The sequence below is a fragment of the Diadema antillarum genome, unplaced genomic scaffold, assembly GCF_040938485.1.
Source record: "Diadema antillarum isolate AM-2024a unplaced genomic scaffold, OU_Dant_1.0 scf00000078, whole genome shotgun sequence".
In the NCBI taxonomy this organism is placed as follows: Eukaryota; Metazoa; Echinodermata; class Echinoidea; order Diadematoida; family Diadematidae; genus Diadema; species Diadema antillarum.
The window spans coordinates 651,201-669,064 of NW_027270967.1; the positions used below are offsets into that span (position 1 = coordinate 651,201).

At 39.3% G+C, this 17,864-nt stretch overlaps 1 protein-coding gene across 1 annotated transcript; it reads left to right on the top strand.

Moving 5' to 3' along the window:
- The first annotated feature begins 7,589 nt into the window (after positions 1-7,589).
- On the top strand, positions 7,590-15,507 carry LOC139717612 (protein kish-B-like). The gene is made up of 3 exons (XM_071629119.1): positions 7,590-7,725; positions 9,593-9,724; positions 12,015-15,507. The coding sequence occupies exons 1-3, from the start codon at positions 7,716-7,718 to the stop codon at positions 12,095-12,097; spliced, it is 225 nt and encodes a 74-aa protein (XP_071485220.1). The 5' UTR covers positions 7,590-7,715; the 3' UTR covers positions 12,098-15,507.
- The last annotated feature ends 2,357 nt before the right edge of the window (positions 15,508-17,864 follow it).

A 17,864-nucleotide genomic window follows, 5' to 3' on the forward strand; every position in this document is an offset into this window, starting at 1 on the left:
GGCGGGTGCAGGTGCAGCCTGCTTGGTCCCTGCCTGTCCAATTGGAGGGTTGGGACCTTCTGGACACCCCGTGCCCCACTAGTTGCCGAAGCAGCTTTGGGGCCCTTACCTTTCTTCGCACCTGTGCCTCTCCTGCCCTTGCGGAGGGGGCGGACTTCCCTCCACTCCGTGTCCTGCCCTTGCGGAGGGGGCGGACTTCCCTCCACTCCGTGTCCCGCCCTTGTGGGGGCTGCTGGACAGGTGCCCGTGCAGTACGAGCTAGCTCCGGCCTGGGAAGTTGGCCTGGGGCTGCCGTACCCGGTTCTGGTGGTGGAGCACCCACATTGGAAGGCCCTGCACCAGTGGAGGTCCAGGGACCTGGAGGCCCTCCAGCAGTAGGAGGGCGAGGTCTCACTGATCCCAGAAAACCTGGGGGCACTGTTGGTCGGGGCCCCTGCGGCTTGATTAGCCGAGGAACCAAACCCCAGGCCCCTGGGGGACGGGAGGACCCACCGTGCCAGGATACCCGAGAGGGTTTCCATAACTTGTCGGATGGGTTAATGGCAATTCCCAGCCAGGTGGTCGACTGGGAAGAAGCGTGCTGGTTGGGCTCAACACGGCCAACTCCCGCGGTGTTATTGGGAGATGGTTGGCATTCCACGTGGCCCCGAACACCAGCATGCTCACTTGCCGCAAAGGCCAGATGCGATGGGTCCTACCCTTCTCCAGAGCCAGTTGAAGTTGGCTCAGGAGAAACCTGCAGAAACCCGCAACATTGCCCACCTCCATAAAGAGGTGGCATGCCGCCACTGGGTTGGCAAACTCCTCACGGTCCGTGTCGGGTCGTGGGTTCGTCCCTTCCGGCTCCATCGGAGCATAACTGTACTACTTGTAGCATGTAACTTGTAACCTGTAACTTGTAACTCAAAGATCTGTATAAATGAGAAAAAATGGAAAGAAACAGAAATTGAAACTTGATGTCCTTGATGCCCAAACTCGGATCATTCACTGTGCCCCCTAGCTCACACGAGGGGCAGAAAAACTTATCCATGCTGTTTGCGTCAGCTTGAGTAAGGTCGACACACCTAGCATGGAACCAAATGAGATATCCATCACACTGGATCATCAATTTGCCATCTTCCGGTCTCCGACAACTGCAATGCAAGGCCTGCCCTCCTTGACCCCTAGCCTTTATAATGGCTGGATTCTGCTCACACCATTGTGGCGTCCATAAGGACCGACAAGTCTTCAGCCAATCGTGGTTGGCAGTGAAGGTGGCATTGCGCCGTCGGAGTTTATAGAGGAATGGGGTTATCTGCTCCTCTACCACAGCCGGCCCCCGCCAAGGGGGAGATAACTTCCTGCATTGCCCCTTTCGCTGAGCTGTGTCAAGAACATAAACTAAATCTCCTGGCTGGAATTGGTTTAGATGCATCTTGACATCGTGATTGCGCTTCAGCCTCTTTTGCGTATCCCGCAGTGTGTTCCGGGCAGTCGCATGAGCAGTGAGGAGTTCATCCCTCAATTGTACCACATGCTCCTCAGCATGTATATCGGGAGATGACTGGGTGATGGAAAAAGGAGATCTGCTGGGCAATTGACCTCTCTACCTAACATTAGTCTGTTAGGTGTGAAGCCCATGCCGCGATTAACCGTCGCTCAAAGAGCGCCTGCCAGTTGAGGGAGATATTCGTCCCGGTTTACCTGGGTCTTCCCAATGAAACAACAGACCGCCTCCACGAGGGTACGGTTAAATTGCTCAACCTGGCTGTTTGCCGACGGTCTGTATGGAGTGGTTCGTGATTTGTTGATCTGCAACAATTTGCAAGTCGCAACAAAGTGTAAATGTGTAATTTTCATGAAAAATGAATTTTTGTGGAATTCCCTATATATTTTCTTTATCAATTATGTATGTTGCTGTCCACTCATGACATCGTATAAACTCTAACATAGTCTGTAGTACTCAGTAGAAACTTCTCTAACAGTGGACCTAGGTCTAACGTTATTCTCCTCATGGACCTCATCTACATTCCAACACCATCAATAACTTTAAAGATTCATAAATTTTGCATCGATTGTCCGAGTATGAGTAGGTGCATGCAGTTTTAACTACTACACTAATATGATATACAGCCCAGTCGCTGTATTGTCTTTCGCACGGCGTCTGGTAGGGCTAACATTAATCATAATGCAGTGTGAGACTGTAGATACCACACCAGCTGGTAGGGTAGTAATGGTGAATTCAATACTTCGACTGAAAAGGCCTGACTTTTTTGTTACCTACCTTCAATTACGTGGGGATGATATCCATTTCAACTTCAACTTTATGGTCATGAAGTGAATCCTCGACCTCAATCACCTCAACAATCGTGCCTTCGTTGACATCTACCATCCTAATGCAAATGGAAAGTCTGCATGGGAGAAAACTGTGCTGTGCATGGTGATATTGCTAAAAATCCCACACTGGCAGCCTACATAGGATCGTTGAGCAAATGCATCCGGATCGGAACTCAAATCGCGTGCGCAGAGTGGGGCGCGTAGACTCTTTGCAGGTGTTTAAGAAAATTCATTGCGGAAAAACCACAGGCTTGAGTGTAAATGAAAAATACACACCAGAATAGATTTTTAAGACAAATACTTCCCCCCTAAAACTACATGTGATTTCTCCTAAATTATATTCTTACAGGTAACTTTGATATGTCTTAACATTTGGTGTAATTTCCCTTCTAGAACTTCTGGCAAATCACCAACGTCAAGAAAAATTAAGTCATGTGAATGTGCTGAGTGAGCGAGCTTTAAAATAGATTTTGCAGATTATCCCAATTTCTCTGATTACAATGCAGTGATCGATTAATAGTCAAATAGGTTGCGTTTTAAACAGCAAAAGCATGCATCTTATAAACAATGATCAATCTATGTTACAATTGTTCTTTCATAATCATACCAAACGGTTTGACAAAACTTCTATATTTTGATAGGAAAATATGAACATGAAATATTTGGAGCTTGTGATGAATTTCTTCATTGGTTCGAAAATATGCTTTTTGCTTCTATGTGAATCATGAGGACAATTTTCATGGTAAGTGAATACAATACAAAAGCTTCTTGACATGATGTGAATGATGACTGGAGATTATTGGACCTTTAAATACTTGAATGAAAGTAATTTCAGGGCCAACATACCTATGGTTAGAACGATACATTTGCACTTGCAGAGTGTAGAAAAATGGAAATGTCTTATTATGAATTGATGTAAACATTAATGAATTAAAGTCGTTTTTATCTCTTCTTATTGCATATTCCTTTAAGGAGACTTTACCTCAAAAAATTGTCACTATTATCATTATTTTTGAGGTCAGTGGTGAATATTTCAAAAGACATTTCAGCCCCCAACATTTTCTTTAAAGGCAATTGTCCTGCCGAATCCCCCCCCCCCCACCCCTGAATTTACGCCTCGTTCAGTTGTGTCCCGAGAATGTACTTTAATTGCTGTTAAGATGCTGTTTCTATAATAACAAACATTCTGCATTTAGCAAACTTTACAGGTGATGAAAGGTTGGTTACAACCATATGCCTTTTATCTAAGGCTAAAAAAGTGAATGTTCCAACATGCAAAAGAAGTGCATTGGCGATGTTTTGGTGTGTGTGCGTGTGCTTGTGCATGTGCATTTAATTCCAAAATTGTCCTGTTTCATTGCTGTTTTGTTGCTGCAAATTAGAGGTTTTTTGTGATGCTTAGCATCATTTTTAGAACAAGAACATCACTCTTGTTAATTGTTGTTGGATTTATGAGAAGAAGCGCCCTCCCTACTCCAACCTCCACCCCCCCCCCTCATGATCATAAGCAGAGCTTGATAACGTCAGAGCCAAAAAAGAAAAAAAATACACACACACATATATCTTGTTGTATATATATATATATATATATATATATATATATATATATATAATGTATGCATCACTTATAAACACAGAATAGAGTGCAAGGTACATAATGTAATATACTTGTAAAGTTCATTTTTTCGTCAACGATGACAAAGAAATTACCCAATTTTATCATAATGAAGATAAAAATAAAAAAAGACGGGAATGGTGAGATGGCACTTATCATGCATGGGGATGATGATGATGATGATGAGAATGATGCACGGTATGTCATTGTTATGGTAAGGGGATGAGTCAGCAACTGGTCCCCGACTAATGATAATCTCATCTGCAGATAGTTTTCAGGGATTGCAAAGGGTTTCTTGAAGTTGACGGCCAATATGTTGATAGTGTTCAACAACCGGTTGCTAGAGTATCCTGCTTTGCTTAATTCATGCTTTCGTAGATCATATTTCCAGTCATTACAGTCGTCGGAGATTATAGTCAGCGACCGGTTTTCGCTTAAATGTGTGACCATACAGCTAGTTGTATTTGGAAAGCACTTTTTATGATAGCTATCTAATAATAAAATTCATTAATGATTTTAATGATTCAGGAAGGGTGATCCACATGTCAGGACCTATATAGAAGTATGATGGATAGCATATTATGCATTTAATATATAATTTATGATTTACTTTGTGCTTCCGCGTATCAAATGCCTTCCATAAATCCATAAAAAATTCTAGCATGTGTACATGTAATTTGAATCTTTTCTGTCTAATAGTTGAACTAATGCCAGATCAGGAGAATGATTTTTTACATTTTTTTTCTGGAACCACTTTAGTGAAAAGTATATTAGGGGTTTGCAAAAAGTGATCAGGTTTATTATACGTAATTTGTAGTATTTTGAAATGCTAGGCAAGATAGGAATAGGTTGATAGTTGCTAATTTCATGAGGATCACCTTTTTGAGAACAGGGGTGACTTCTGCAATTTTGCCACCCTTTACACTACACTTGCAATAAAACCTTTCCGGTAATTCCGTGTGTTTTCTCACGCATGTACTTTTTTCGTTTTAATGCCAATAATAACCTACATCATTTAGGTCACGGTTTATGCGCTCTTATCTCATAATCCGATGGATATGTTTCATATATACCAGAAAGAGGCCAGGTGAGGCAATACGCATTCTACGTATAAGTGAGGAAAACGAGGGAAATATTTTGTACGTGTATGTCCTGGTCGTGAAGGAATGCAGTTTTCATTCTAGACAATTTTTGTACATGCTCCATTTGCAATACGTAGTTAAGAGATGTTGGGGGTGTGGCTGGAAGGTTTGGTCCTTTCCATTAAAAACTGGCAGAGGGTATCCGCGAGAAAAAAAAAATGCAGGAAAGTGTAGGGGAGACCAGGGAGAAATGGGGCATTTTGCATCATCATGAAAGATTCCTTGTAACTTTTAAAATATTTTGTCAAGCTAAGTCATGATCATGATTATGTACTATAGATTCTGAAGTTTATAGTAGAGTATTTAGTGATAGCCCTATATATATTAGACATTTTTGTGCAATTAATGATTTGTTAAACCCTTAATTTGGGGGGAAATAGGACACCTCGGGGAGAAATGGGACATGGTCGTAGTGTCAAAGGTCCAGTGCGATTGTTGTATGTATTGATTGGATTAATCCAGACTCAGAAATATAGCATAAAATCTATGCTTGCCAGTATCCTACCATGACTTAGTGTCTGTCATGTGTGTGGCATACAAAGACTTATAATCTGTTATCACTCTTATACTCATTGCTAGAATATATTTTATGAGGATTCTTCAAAATATATCATACTTTTGAATTTTGTTGAATGTATTATCAATCTGATGTTGAGCTTGTCAAAATGTTTTCCTGCATAATGTGCCTTGATTCATCTCTATGTGGATGTATGTGTGATTACTATTGTGATTGTTCAAATTCGAATTTGAAAAAAAAAAGTTTTCCTACCTTTGTGATATAATATGTGTTAAATTATGTATCATGTGAATTAAATTAAATAAAACAAAATTACGAAGAAAAAAAGTTCATGGTGTGTGTTTTATCTATTTTTGTGAATTTCATTTAAACATTGACAGGATAACAAGATGAGCAAGTGAATGCTGTTTCACATCAAGGTCCTATAAGATTCAAGTTTATGAATACATGTATAAAATCACATTTCATAAGTACAAAAAACACAAACAAACAAACAAACAACGTTTGAAGGAGCAAAACACCCAGTTGAAAATAACAAAAAACAATGCAGTTGAAAATGGTTGTATGTTAAATAGTCATTCAAACATTGCACACATTCTTGTACTTAGCCCATTCTGCTGTGAAACTCTTCATATGATATGAGTGAAATATAAACAATGGTTTCCAATTTTGTTCAGGTTTTTGTTTTCAGCATTACATTAACAGAAAATATGGCTTGATATCATTCAATTTGTGTTGAATTCCAACAGAATAGATGTTAAGCCACATGTGAGAGCTATTATGTAAAGGTGTATTAATGAGAGAAAGTGATCGACAAGGGGTACTATATACTGTGAAAGTGGATATTTTGCGCAACTAATTTTTCACGCTCGGCGGGGTTAGAAGAGTTTTGTGTGTTTTAATTCCACGGAATCAAAACGTCAACTACTGGAACATATGACAAGCAAAAATATTTGCATGCTTTTATTTTTGCGCTAGTTTCTTGTTGCGCGAAATGTGTGAAAATGTTAACACCGCGAAAATTTTCACTTTTACAGTACCGGTAGTTTGTTTTATTTGGGTTTGTTTTTGTTTTTGGTTTTGGTTTTGGTTTTGTTTTTGTTTTTTGAGGGGGGAGGGGTGGGTATTATTCACCTTGGGCCCTCACCCACTTGTATACAGTACCTGTAATTATGTTCCAGTTCATTATTCCAAAGGTTTGTTAATCCTCCAAAAGTGAAATAAGGTTTGTTATTCCCAATATTTATTGATCTGAAAATGAAAGAAGGTTTGTTTATATTCTGAAGATCCGTTGATACAAAAATAAAATCAGGTGCTTTTCATTCTGAAGGTTCATTGGTAGGCCTACACACTGTCTTGATATTCGGATTAACCTTTTGAACCATTTCATTTTCAGATTAATGAACTTTATTTCATTTTCAGATGAATTAATCTTAATTCTTTTTCAGACTAACAGACCTTCGGTATTAAAAGAACCATCGAAGTGACGAATTTTAAAAATACCATCCCGAATGTTCGAAAATAATGAACCCTTTTACATTTTTGTTCTAATGAACCTCCATGGTATCCAGTTTTATATGGAATTTACTGCATGTTTTGGAATAACAAACCTTATTTCATTTTTCAGATGAAAAAAATTTTGGAATAATGGATATCGATCACACATGTAATGTACGCATGTGAAAGACACACACGCAATTTGAATTATTTCTTCATGATGTAAGTTCAAGGAGCAAGGGTAAAGCAAATACACGTTCCTCAGATCGCCCAAATTTTTAATTACAAAAATCTTACCCGATACTGTCCCGTCCCTTTACTTTTATTTTAGCCTGTATTACAACCGCCGCAGAGGGAGGCAGGCTGAGTTTCTGCAAATGCGCATCGTTGTTTTCTTCTGAGCGAGCTGTACAGTGTACATTACAATACAGACAGTAGCGCTAGCGTTGGCGAAGCATCGTACTTTTTCGCTAGCGCCTAGCTAGCCAGCCACGTATGTAAATGCTACGTGTGAGAAATCGTTGCTGTGCTGTGTAAGGAGCAAAGAGAACTAACAAAATTCATTTGTCGCAGACATTGTATCTGTTGGCATTAGTTTTAGCAACATGCAAACAGCGATCAGTCAAAGATGACGAACGGTAAGAACTTGGTATCATTTGAAACTTAAGTTGTGGTACTGTGACTGTTCATATCCATTCGAAATTCCGACAGCTGATGATAGTAGTCCCATTCGTTGATATAAATGATGGGTCGATTACGTTGATTCGGCCACAGTCTGATCCAGGACAGCTTACAGCATACAGGGTTTCAATTTGAATAGTCTCACATTAGGAGTCTAGATCACGTCTAGAATTGTCGGCTTGTGTAGACCTAGTAGACTGGATAGAATTCCATGCTCGTGTAGCATAACCTTGATTGAATTTGAACCTCATTCATCCGAGACCATTGCCATTGCCATTGGCATTGCCAGCCATTGGCAGTGGCATTGCCATTGGTTACCGCAGCAGCGACCCCATACGGACAAATACGTACCGTAAAGGGGGTTGTTACTGTGTTACAGCGCCCCGCGACGGGGTTATGCCATTGGCATTCCCTAACGTTAGATGGCATTGATAGGTTCATTCAATAGAAATCAAAAAATGTTCTACGTTCTTCAAAAGAACTCTCATTGCAAAGTAAAAAACCACAAAATCGTACCTTGTGCCTTGGAACTTCAAAAATGTGATTTTATCTTTAATCAGTAAAAACTAACCCCGAAATTTGATTGCAGTATGAGTATGTAAGAAATTAACGTGTTGAAATTAAGAAATTAACCACAAACCACAAATCACTGCCGATATCGCGCGATAGCTGTGATCGAACCTTGTGCGTGTCCGTATTTTTAAATGTGCGCTCTGAAATCTACGTCGTCTGCTACGTCACCGCTCAGCGCCTGCTAGTGATGGGTGCGCGTCCACGGCATGAGGGAGTCCCGTTTCGCACAAGGCATCGCCTGAAGTACCGGCTGGCAGACTACAATGTATGCTACTTGTTTATTTGCAGGGTGGCCTAGCGGCGCAGCGTTCGGCGTCATGCGATGCGTATGTCAAAGTCAAATCGCTCATTACCAATATGCGTGCATGTGTCAACGGCTACCCACGGAGGTGGAAGGAATTTCTGAATAACTAACGTTAGACTAAGTTAGGGGGTTTTTTTTGTGGAATTCAACAAATTTAAATTAATGAAGATGAAAAGGAGGCAAGTTTGTTGCATGGCATTTGTACATTTGTATGCAAACTTCAAGGTTCAACGTATACAACTCCTATAGACGCACGCACGGGTTTGTTCCTCACGCGCGCGGAGAAAATGCAACCACACGCAAACTTTGACTTGAGATCGATTGAAAATATTGTCTTGCAGTGCCCTACTTCCAGCTGCCACACACCCGTAGCGCTGGCTGGCGCAGCTTAGGTTGTGCATTGAAGAAATCGTTCATCACCTAAGCTTTCCAAAAATGTCAAACAAATAATGAAGTTTGCATTTAATATAGGTAAATAGACAAACAAAGACAAAACTTTATAACGAACTTTCGCTGCAAATTTGGTACGATACGTCACGAATCATCGCAATTTGCGCTGAAATTCCCGCTTTCCGAAGGCAACTGTCACCTTCGCTGGTAAGTGAAAATCCTGTATTTTCGATACGTACCGTAAAATGCCTGTTCACACAAAATGAAAACTAATATCCTTCCACTTTTCCATTGACACATGCACTAAAAATTTGCAGCGATAGCACAACGATCATCCCGCATGCAACACGTATGCCTATGGGGATACAATGACGCACAGCGCACATTGAAATTCGGTGCATATACGCGGCAGTGGCAGCTAGGGCCATTGGCGGTGCCTAGCATTGACCAGTGGCATTGCCAGCACGAGTAAAAATAGCAGTGATCAAAGCTCTGTTCTAAATGTAAATTTAATACCCAATCTAACAATCAAAGTGCCTGACTTTCATTGATTTTAGCATACTCATTTGATGGGCTCATCATCTTTGGACTGCTGGTGATTTGTACCTGCGCCTACATGAGGAGAGTGCCTCGCCTCAAGAAATGGTTCCTGTCAGAGAAGAAAGGATTCTTCGGAGTATTTTACAAAGGTGGGATCTCACTTCCATGTGTGCTTCATGCAATGTATTTGAACATTGTTATTTTTTTTTTTTCATTTTTGTTGTTCATCATTTGCAAGAGACAAAACAAGTGAATAATAAAAACCAAACACACAAACAAAATAAGCATAATACATAAATACAAGAAATTTGGCTTCCCCTGATGTACTGCCATAAGTTTGCAGGCAGGAAAAAAAAAAGCAATCAAAAATTACTATGCCCCTCGGGCCTTTCCAACCTACAGTCAACCTTACCTAGGTTGAATCTATTTGGACTGAAGAAATATCTTCGACTTAGAAAAAATTGGACTTACTTTAAAGGATTAAAATCAGTAGAATATGTAAAGAACAGGACTTGAAAAAAAGCTTGGACATTGGCAATTATTCAACATATACAATTTCGACTTAAGCAAGGTTGACTGTACTTAAAGCACATCAGGGAATAGCTAAAACATTTTAAAAGATAATCATATATCATAACATACATTAATACGACAGTTGTAATAATTTCAATCATTTGATAACAATGCCAATGTTGTATATTCAACAATGCAAATATAATTTTGATGTTGTAGTATTTAGCTGTGTGAGAGTTTCAATATTGTGAATGACAAATACAGTCTCTTAGAACGTGCAGTGTTATTGAGGAGTAACAGTAAGACGTTGGAGCTGTGGAGATGTACACAAGTGAAAACAGCGTTATGACCAGGGTCCTGTTGCATAAAAGTTACTATTGTGGTACCTTTGCCATCCAATAGTAACTACCATGGTAACAATACTCAACAGCCAATCAGAATCAAGAATTCCATGAAAGTTACCATTGGATGGCAAAGTTACCATAATAGTAACTTTTATGCAACAGGCCCCAGGGCAGCTTTTGTTGGACATGAGTAAGTGTTCTGGCTCAGAGGACAAGACCACAGGCTATCAATCAGGAAGTCACTGGTTCAGGTCTCTTTTTGACTGCGGCTGTTGTGCCCCAGGCAAGGCACTTTATCCTGATTACCTAGTCCTTCTATTGGAACTGAAAGCCCTTTTGCCCATTGTTGATTTCTGAATCGGCATTCAGTGCTTGCTTTCCAGGCATGTAAAACTACTCAAGTGATCATAATTTTTCAAATTCATGAAATTCTTCCATCGAGATGTTTTTTATTATACCCCCGCCAAACAAAGTTTGAAGGGGGTATATAGGAATCAGCGGACGGTCGGTCGGGCGGTCGGTCGGGCGGTCGGGCGGTCGGTCCGTTGCAAATCTTGCGTCGCGAACTACTTCCTCAGTTTTCAACCGATTCCCATAAAACTTGGCACAGATGTGTGCCTTGGGTTGTAGATGTGCAAGACATATTTTCTGACAGTACCCAAAAGTACGTTGCCATGGTAACGGCATATTATGGGCAAAAATGGGTACAAATCTTGCGTCGCGAACTCCTCCCACAGTTTTTGATCAATTTTTATGAAATTAGGTACAGATGTTCATCTGAATATGTTAATGTGCAAGACACATATTTCTGCAGTGGCAAAAAGTGCGTTGCCATGATAACGGCATGTTATTGGTAAAATATAGGGCAAAATGCTTCATGGCAAAACTGCTTCATCAGTGTTCTTCCAATTCTCATGGAATTCATATTGAATGTTTGTCTTAGGATATAGGTCAGCATGACACATTTCTTGACAGTGACAAAAAGTATGTTGCCATGGTAACAGCTCACATATTATGAGCCAAAATGATGGAAAATTTTGTGTTGCAAACTACTTCCTCAGTTTTTGCCCAATTTCCATGAAATTTGGTACAGATGTGTGCCTTTGGTTGTAGATGTGCAAGACGCATTTTTCGACAGTACCCGAAAGTACGTTGCCATGGTAACGGCATATTAATGGCAGAAGATCAAGGAAAGATCTTGCGGATTTAACTACTTCCTCAGTTTTTTGACCAAAGCTTATGAAATGTTGTTTGGCGGGGGTATAACCAGTCGCTGTAGCGACATTTCTAGTCGCAACTGATTGACAAATTGTCCTACATCAACGTAAAGTGCTTATTTATGTCGATGTAGGGCAATTTGTCAATCAGTTGCAATAATCATAATTCTGTTCATATCTTCTTTTTTTTATGCAGTTTGACAAATCAAATTGGTACTCTTTATATTGTGCTCCTACTCACATATTTAGTCACTCCCCCACTCTCACCCGTATCCATGAATCAATTAATAAATCTTACAAAAGAAAGAGCATAACTAGGTTAAACTGTGCTGATCTCTTTTCTCTTCGTGTCTCTGGTGCTGCAGCTTCAATCATTGGGACCAGGCTCCATATATTCACAGCTCTGAGTTGCGTCTTCATGGCAGTCTACATCATGTTCCTGAAATGATGCCCGCAGGAGAGAAATGCCGGCGGATATTGGTGGACTTTCGTGAGATGATGGGCCGTCATCCTCGCTCTCTGTCTCCCCAGAAAGTGATGCTTTCGTTTGACAGTGGAAAGATGGTGTTACAGAAGACACATATGGATGGAGCATCAAACTTTCCAGAAAGGACGCATAGTGGTGGATCAGAAGGCAGTCTGAAAAGTGTATCAATCAACTGATGCTCACAATCTTTCTTCTTGTGAAGAAAAAATAATTTGGCAAGAAGAGCTAACGAGCATCCCAGCACAGATGGGCCATCAAAATTTATGTTGTAACTATCGCAGTGACATTTCCATGAGCTGCGAGAGAGATTTCGTTGCCAATAGTGAAGGAAAACATTTTATTACTGTGGTCAGACTTGTACTTGTATGTATATGAGTTATATGATAACAGAATTCACCAGTTGTTAGGGAAAACACAAGACCATCTAGTTAGTTGCAGTCTGAATCCAGTTCATGATGCATGTTGAATGGCTTGTACAGTGTTTTGTGATTACTTCATGGCGTTTGCGTGTCAAATCTGTGATCTTGGTCGCAGATAAAATACAAATTTAAATGTCATCTCTAAGTGTTTTTGGCCGAAATATTTCATGAAAGCTATGTTTGCTGAAGGCAATTGTCTGTTACAAGTAGCCACCATTCATGAAATATGTCCTTTAAAGGGATGGTACAGTATTGGTGGAGATGAGAATTGGGCTTTTAACTTTTTGCGAGATACCAAGAAAACACCTATAGTACAGAGCATACCATTTTAAGAGGAATTCAAAGCTTATTTGATGAAAATCGGGTTTGGAATGACTGAAACATCCAAAAACAAAGTAAAACAAAGCGATCGTAATAAAGTGTGGGTCCCACACTTTATCAGACTCGCTTTTTTTTTTTATATCTCAGCCATTTCAAAACCAATTTTTATCAAATGTTGAATTCCTCATAGAATTACATGCTCTTTCATATTTTATAAGAGGTTTCCCTTAATCTCACCAAAAAATGTTAAAAACCTGAAATTAGGTCTCAACCAAAACTATACGATCCCTTTAATTCTTGATACTCTCTAGAATGCAGGGCAGATACAGTGATTCAACGTATCATGTGAAATCTTGAAATTCAGTCTTGTATTGCATTAGTTTGTATGCTCCTTTACATGTGGTATTACAGAGTTACTTATATTTTGATGTAAAAAAAATAAGATCATTACCAGTATCCACAATCAACCCCTCCTTAGATCTTCCTGTGTTCACACCCTTTAGAGCTACAGTAGTCATCTCATGATTTCTCCATCAATTAAGACAATTAGATCTGACTAAAAGAAAATTATTACATTTCTATTTCTTCCTTTCATGTCACCTGTGCAGCTTCATAGTTGGGGAAATGAGGATATATACTTGTATTTTCATGGTTGTTGTGTTCAGATTCTCTAATCCCAGGCGTCCTCCAATGCATTTGGCAAATTTCCGGGCTTGATTACATACCCCACATTTTTAGACGCAGGAAAGATATTTGATGGTTTGTTTCTCCCAAAAGTGCTTGTGTGTCAATGAAGTGTAAATCTCAGTCAGTAGTCGGGTGCTGCCTTTCATTACCAATGGGTTTGAGTGTCGGGCTCGCAGTGTTTGGTGATGGCAGAGAAAATGGCAACTGCCACATAGACTTGTCTCTTCTTTTTTCAGTGGTGTCTCGAATATGAATAATTTCAAGAATTCAGAATCATACCCTTGCATTGAGAGAGGGGGGGGGGGAACCAGTGGATGGTTACACTGTCAGAAGAATTTTTAAAGGCTACATGCTGACTTGATTTTAAAAGAGGGCCATTGCCTTATATGTCAAAATATGAAGCTGTATTCTGTTTTGTATATACAAAGGTGTATATGTGTATCATGTCAGTTTAACAAATTCATGACTAGCTTCATAATGTCAAACTATTGCTTTAGCAAGTGAATACTTGTAGGGTCATATCATATTTTTATATAGACCAAGGATAAGTATGATCAGAATGTCTTTGTATTATCAGCATCAGGCTAATATATGTCTTTTCATATGAGTTACACCACTTCAGTTACATTATATTTTTCAAATTAAAAAGAGACATAGTTGATTTCACATGAGCACTGGAAACCCTGTGGCCGTCATGAATGTAAATACACGTACGTACTTAATCCTTTGCGCTTTGAAGCAAGGGTGTCATGCATCAACTACATGGTAGTCGCCATATCTTGCACGTGACCAAGCAGGGCAGTCTGCCTCAAAACCTCTGTACCAAGAGTTCTAGAAGCATTACCCTTTGGAGTAGTGTCCGTCCATTCTTCTGTCCATCCCACTGCTGTTTTCAGTTAATTTGTCTGTCTCTTATGTAAAGCTACAATCAGAGACTCCAACTCTCCCGCTTTCGACGGGAGATCTCCCGCCGAAAGCCCATTTTTTGCACAATCTCGCGTTCTCCCGCTTGAGATTTGATTTCTCCCGCCCTTGCTCTGTGTCTCCCGTTGGAAAGGATTTCTTACTTATTGCTATAATATCATATGTTGAAAAATAAGCCTTAGATAGCACGAGAGAGCATCTAGAACCCTAGACTGGACCCCGGCCGCAAGGAATTTCGAGCATTGCACATCAACTTGGAATCTCCCGTTTGCTAGGGGTTTCAGGCGGGAGAATCTCCAGATCAGAAGGTGCTTGGGGTTGGAGTCTCTGTATAATTGGTGATCATTTGCTGATCAGATTTTCAGTGAATGTAGTGAGGGGTGATGTGAAGAAGACAAAAATAAAGAACAAATGACAGATTTTTCCATATTTAGGAAAGAGTTATGGTCATATTCCAAACCTTACTTACTTGGGCCTAAGAAATAGGTGATGTAGTATGTTTACATTTGATCCCCAGTTACAGTATGATATTGGAATTACTTTTGAAGAATTGGGTTCAACAACACTGTTTGTTCAGGGTCAGCAGTGGGCATTTCAAGAATCAAAAGATGTCGTTCAAATTGTGCACTTTTCAATGAAAAACATTGCAGTGTACTGGATGTTGGCATACAAGTGATACATTGATATGGTGTGACATGTGAATGAATCCAGTGGTGAAATTTTTTGCAGAGCCCAGTAAATAGGTCAATTTCAAACTTTGCTCTGTGTATACTCAAATGATCTAGGAAATATTCCTTGCCATATGGAAGACTCTGCTTCAAAATTAATATAAGTAAGTGCAATTTTTAAGATAGCAAAATACATGTACGCAAAATGTCTCACTGATATGGTGCGAGTTTGTCAGATTTAGCATTGAAGCTGCATTGCAAAGCAATGGCTTGAATCAAATCTGTGGCAAAATATGGGTCCCAGTCAGTGCAGTACACCTACTCTTACAGTATGTATGAAGATACCAGGGTTTTTTTTGGGGGGTGTAGCCTTAGAAGGCACCCCAGGGGACATTTAGAGGTTAAATGAAATGCACCCGGATGCCTTCAGTTGTCAGTCAGTGTTAACCATAATCTTTTAATGTCTGTATGTCTCCATCAAAGAAAAATGTGTTGTGATGATAATATGAAGCTGGTATAAAGGGCAGTAACATACAAGAAAATTAGTCATTTACTCTTTAGGCCCTATTGATGTAAAGTCTCATTTTCAGATATGTAAACTTCTGCTATTACCTGAATAATACATGTGTACTTTTTTTTTTCATACAGCAGACATGCTGTGTCAGATTGGATATAATGTGACAAATGAGTAGATTTGTTCAGTAAACTGTAGTCAGTTACGTGGACATCTATAGCATTTTGTGTAATAAGAACATATGTAGAATCTTCCCAAATCTCACTATAAAGAATTCCAAAGAAGTGATTGCTGAGAAAACCAATGGTGTTGTTTTTAACATTTTCTTCATATTTTTTTTTTTCAATTTGAGTTGATTATTTTGACTATTTTTTACTATTTCAACTTCAGGTATCTTGTCAGCTGACCTGCGATTTTAACGCCAGTTGCCAACACCCTAGTTTGGTTAGCTGGATGTGATGATTAAGAGAGAGTCTAGAGTTTTGGGTAATGTTTGTTGCATGGCTTCAAATTCATTGTATAGAAATCCTCATCATTTGTTTTATAGTGTAGTTTTGTTATACCACAAGACAATCATAGACTACCGGCAAAAGAACAATGTTTACACAAGAAAAGAAGTATAATGTTATGTACGATGAAATTCATTACTCAATGTTAAACTACTACAGGTGATCCTGCAGTAGAATTAAAGAAAATAATCATGGACTTTGGAGTCATTTGGATGAACAGGGTACCAACACAGCAAGATCAATATCATATACAGAATGAATGAGTTTACCATGTGTTGATATGATCATGCAATTCCTGTATACTAGATTGCTTCAGCTACACAAAGTGCCATGTACTGTATCTTAACCCGTTGAGAACAAGTCCTGAGTATACTCGGTCAAGGGTCTATGGAAAATGCGTGTTGTAGCAAAATCAGCCCATCCTCAATGGGTTAAACTACAACACACTAGCAGCGTCATTTCAGTAAATCCACTGTAATTCAAAAATGTGCAAATCATTGCACAGTGTATGAATGTAAACATAGTTTCTTTAATGTATCAGGATATGTATATATATACCTGTAATGCCATTACAATCAAATCATTGGAGATACAGATACATATAATATTATGTATTTTACTGATTATTATTTACCTTCTTATCTGTGCTGCAAAAGGAGTTTTATGATACATGTATTCCAAAGTTTCCTAGTGGTCCATGTCAAATGTGTCAAATTTGAACTTTCATTTGTGATGTTTGTGGAAAAAAAAAGAAAGAAAATTTTTGTTGCATTTCCCTGTAGATATTTAGTTACATAATTTGAGATTTACGAAGCAGAGATTGTTATATTGAATGGAAGCAGTCGAAAAATGGGGACCAGTTACGTCTGCCACTAGTCCGTTGAGGTTGATTGTTTCTTAGACCCATGTGTTTGCATAGTGTGAATTTACAGGCTGACTTTGGTATACTGTTTTCTATGTCTCTGGTCTGACTTGCAATAAAAATAGCAGAAATTCCAGCATGCTTTGTTGATTTATCAGTGTGTGTGTGTTTCTGTGGGTTTATGTCAAACTGCATTCCACAATTTGAAAATTGATACACCTCATAAGATGTGCACACTGTAAAAGTGGATATTTTTCTGCGACTAATTTTTCGCGCTTGGCCAGGTAAGAAGAGTTTTGCTTTTTTTTTTAATTCCGCGGAATCAAGACATCAGCTACTGGAACACGGGCATGTAAAAATATTTGCATGCTTTTATTTTCGTGTTAGCTTCTGGTTGCGCGAAATGCGCAAAAATTTCAACACCACAAAAGTTTCTACTTTTACAGTATGCATTTTTTGTAATGAAAATGTTGTTAAGCAGTTCAACTCACATGCGTGCACACACACAAACACACACTGGTACATGCAATCACCTACAAATAGGCACAATTTACTCAGAAACAAGAATCTTCACATTTTTTTTTCTTTGAGTGTCAATTCAATTGTATCAGTTGTTTATTTATCTACTATATAATACAATGCTGTCAAAACCAATATGGTTTCAAACATTTACTACCAAATCTTGCTCTTTTTTTTTCCAATACATACACACCAACAATATAAAACTTCATTTCAAACTCCTCTGCTCATCATATCTTTGTACACTGTGTACATCATTGATCAAGTAGTCATTCCTACGATACAGCAGGCTCACGTGATAAAAG

Bases quoted from the DNA above. Each gene is read 5' to 3' on its own strand.
- LOC139717612 (XM_071629119.1), top strand. The intron at 9,725-12,014 runs GTGGGATCTCAC...CTGGTGCTGCAG, and splicing joins CTTCGGAGTATTTTACAAAG to CTTCAATCATTGGGACCAGG.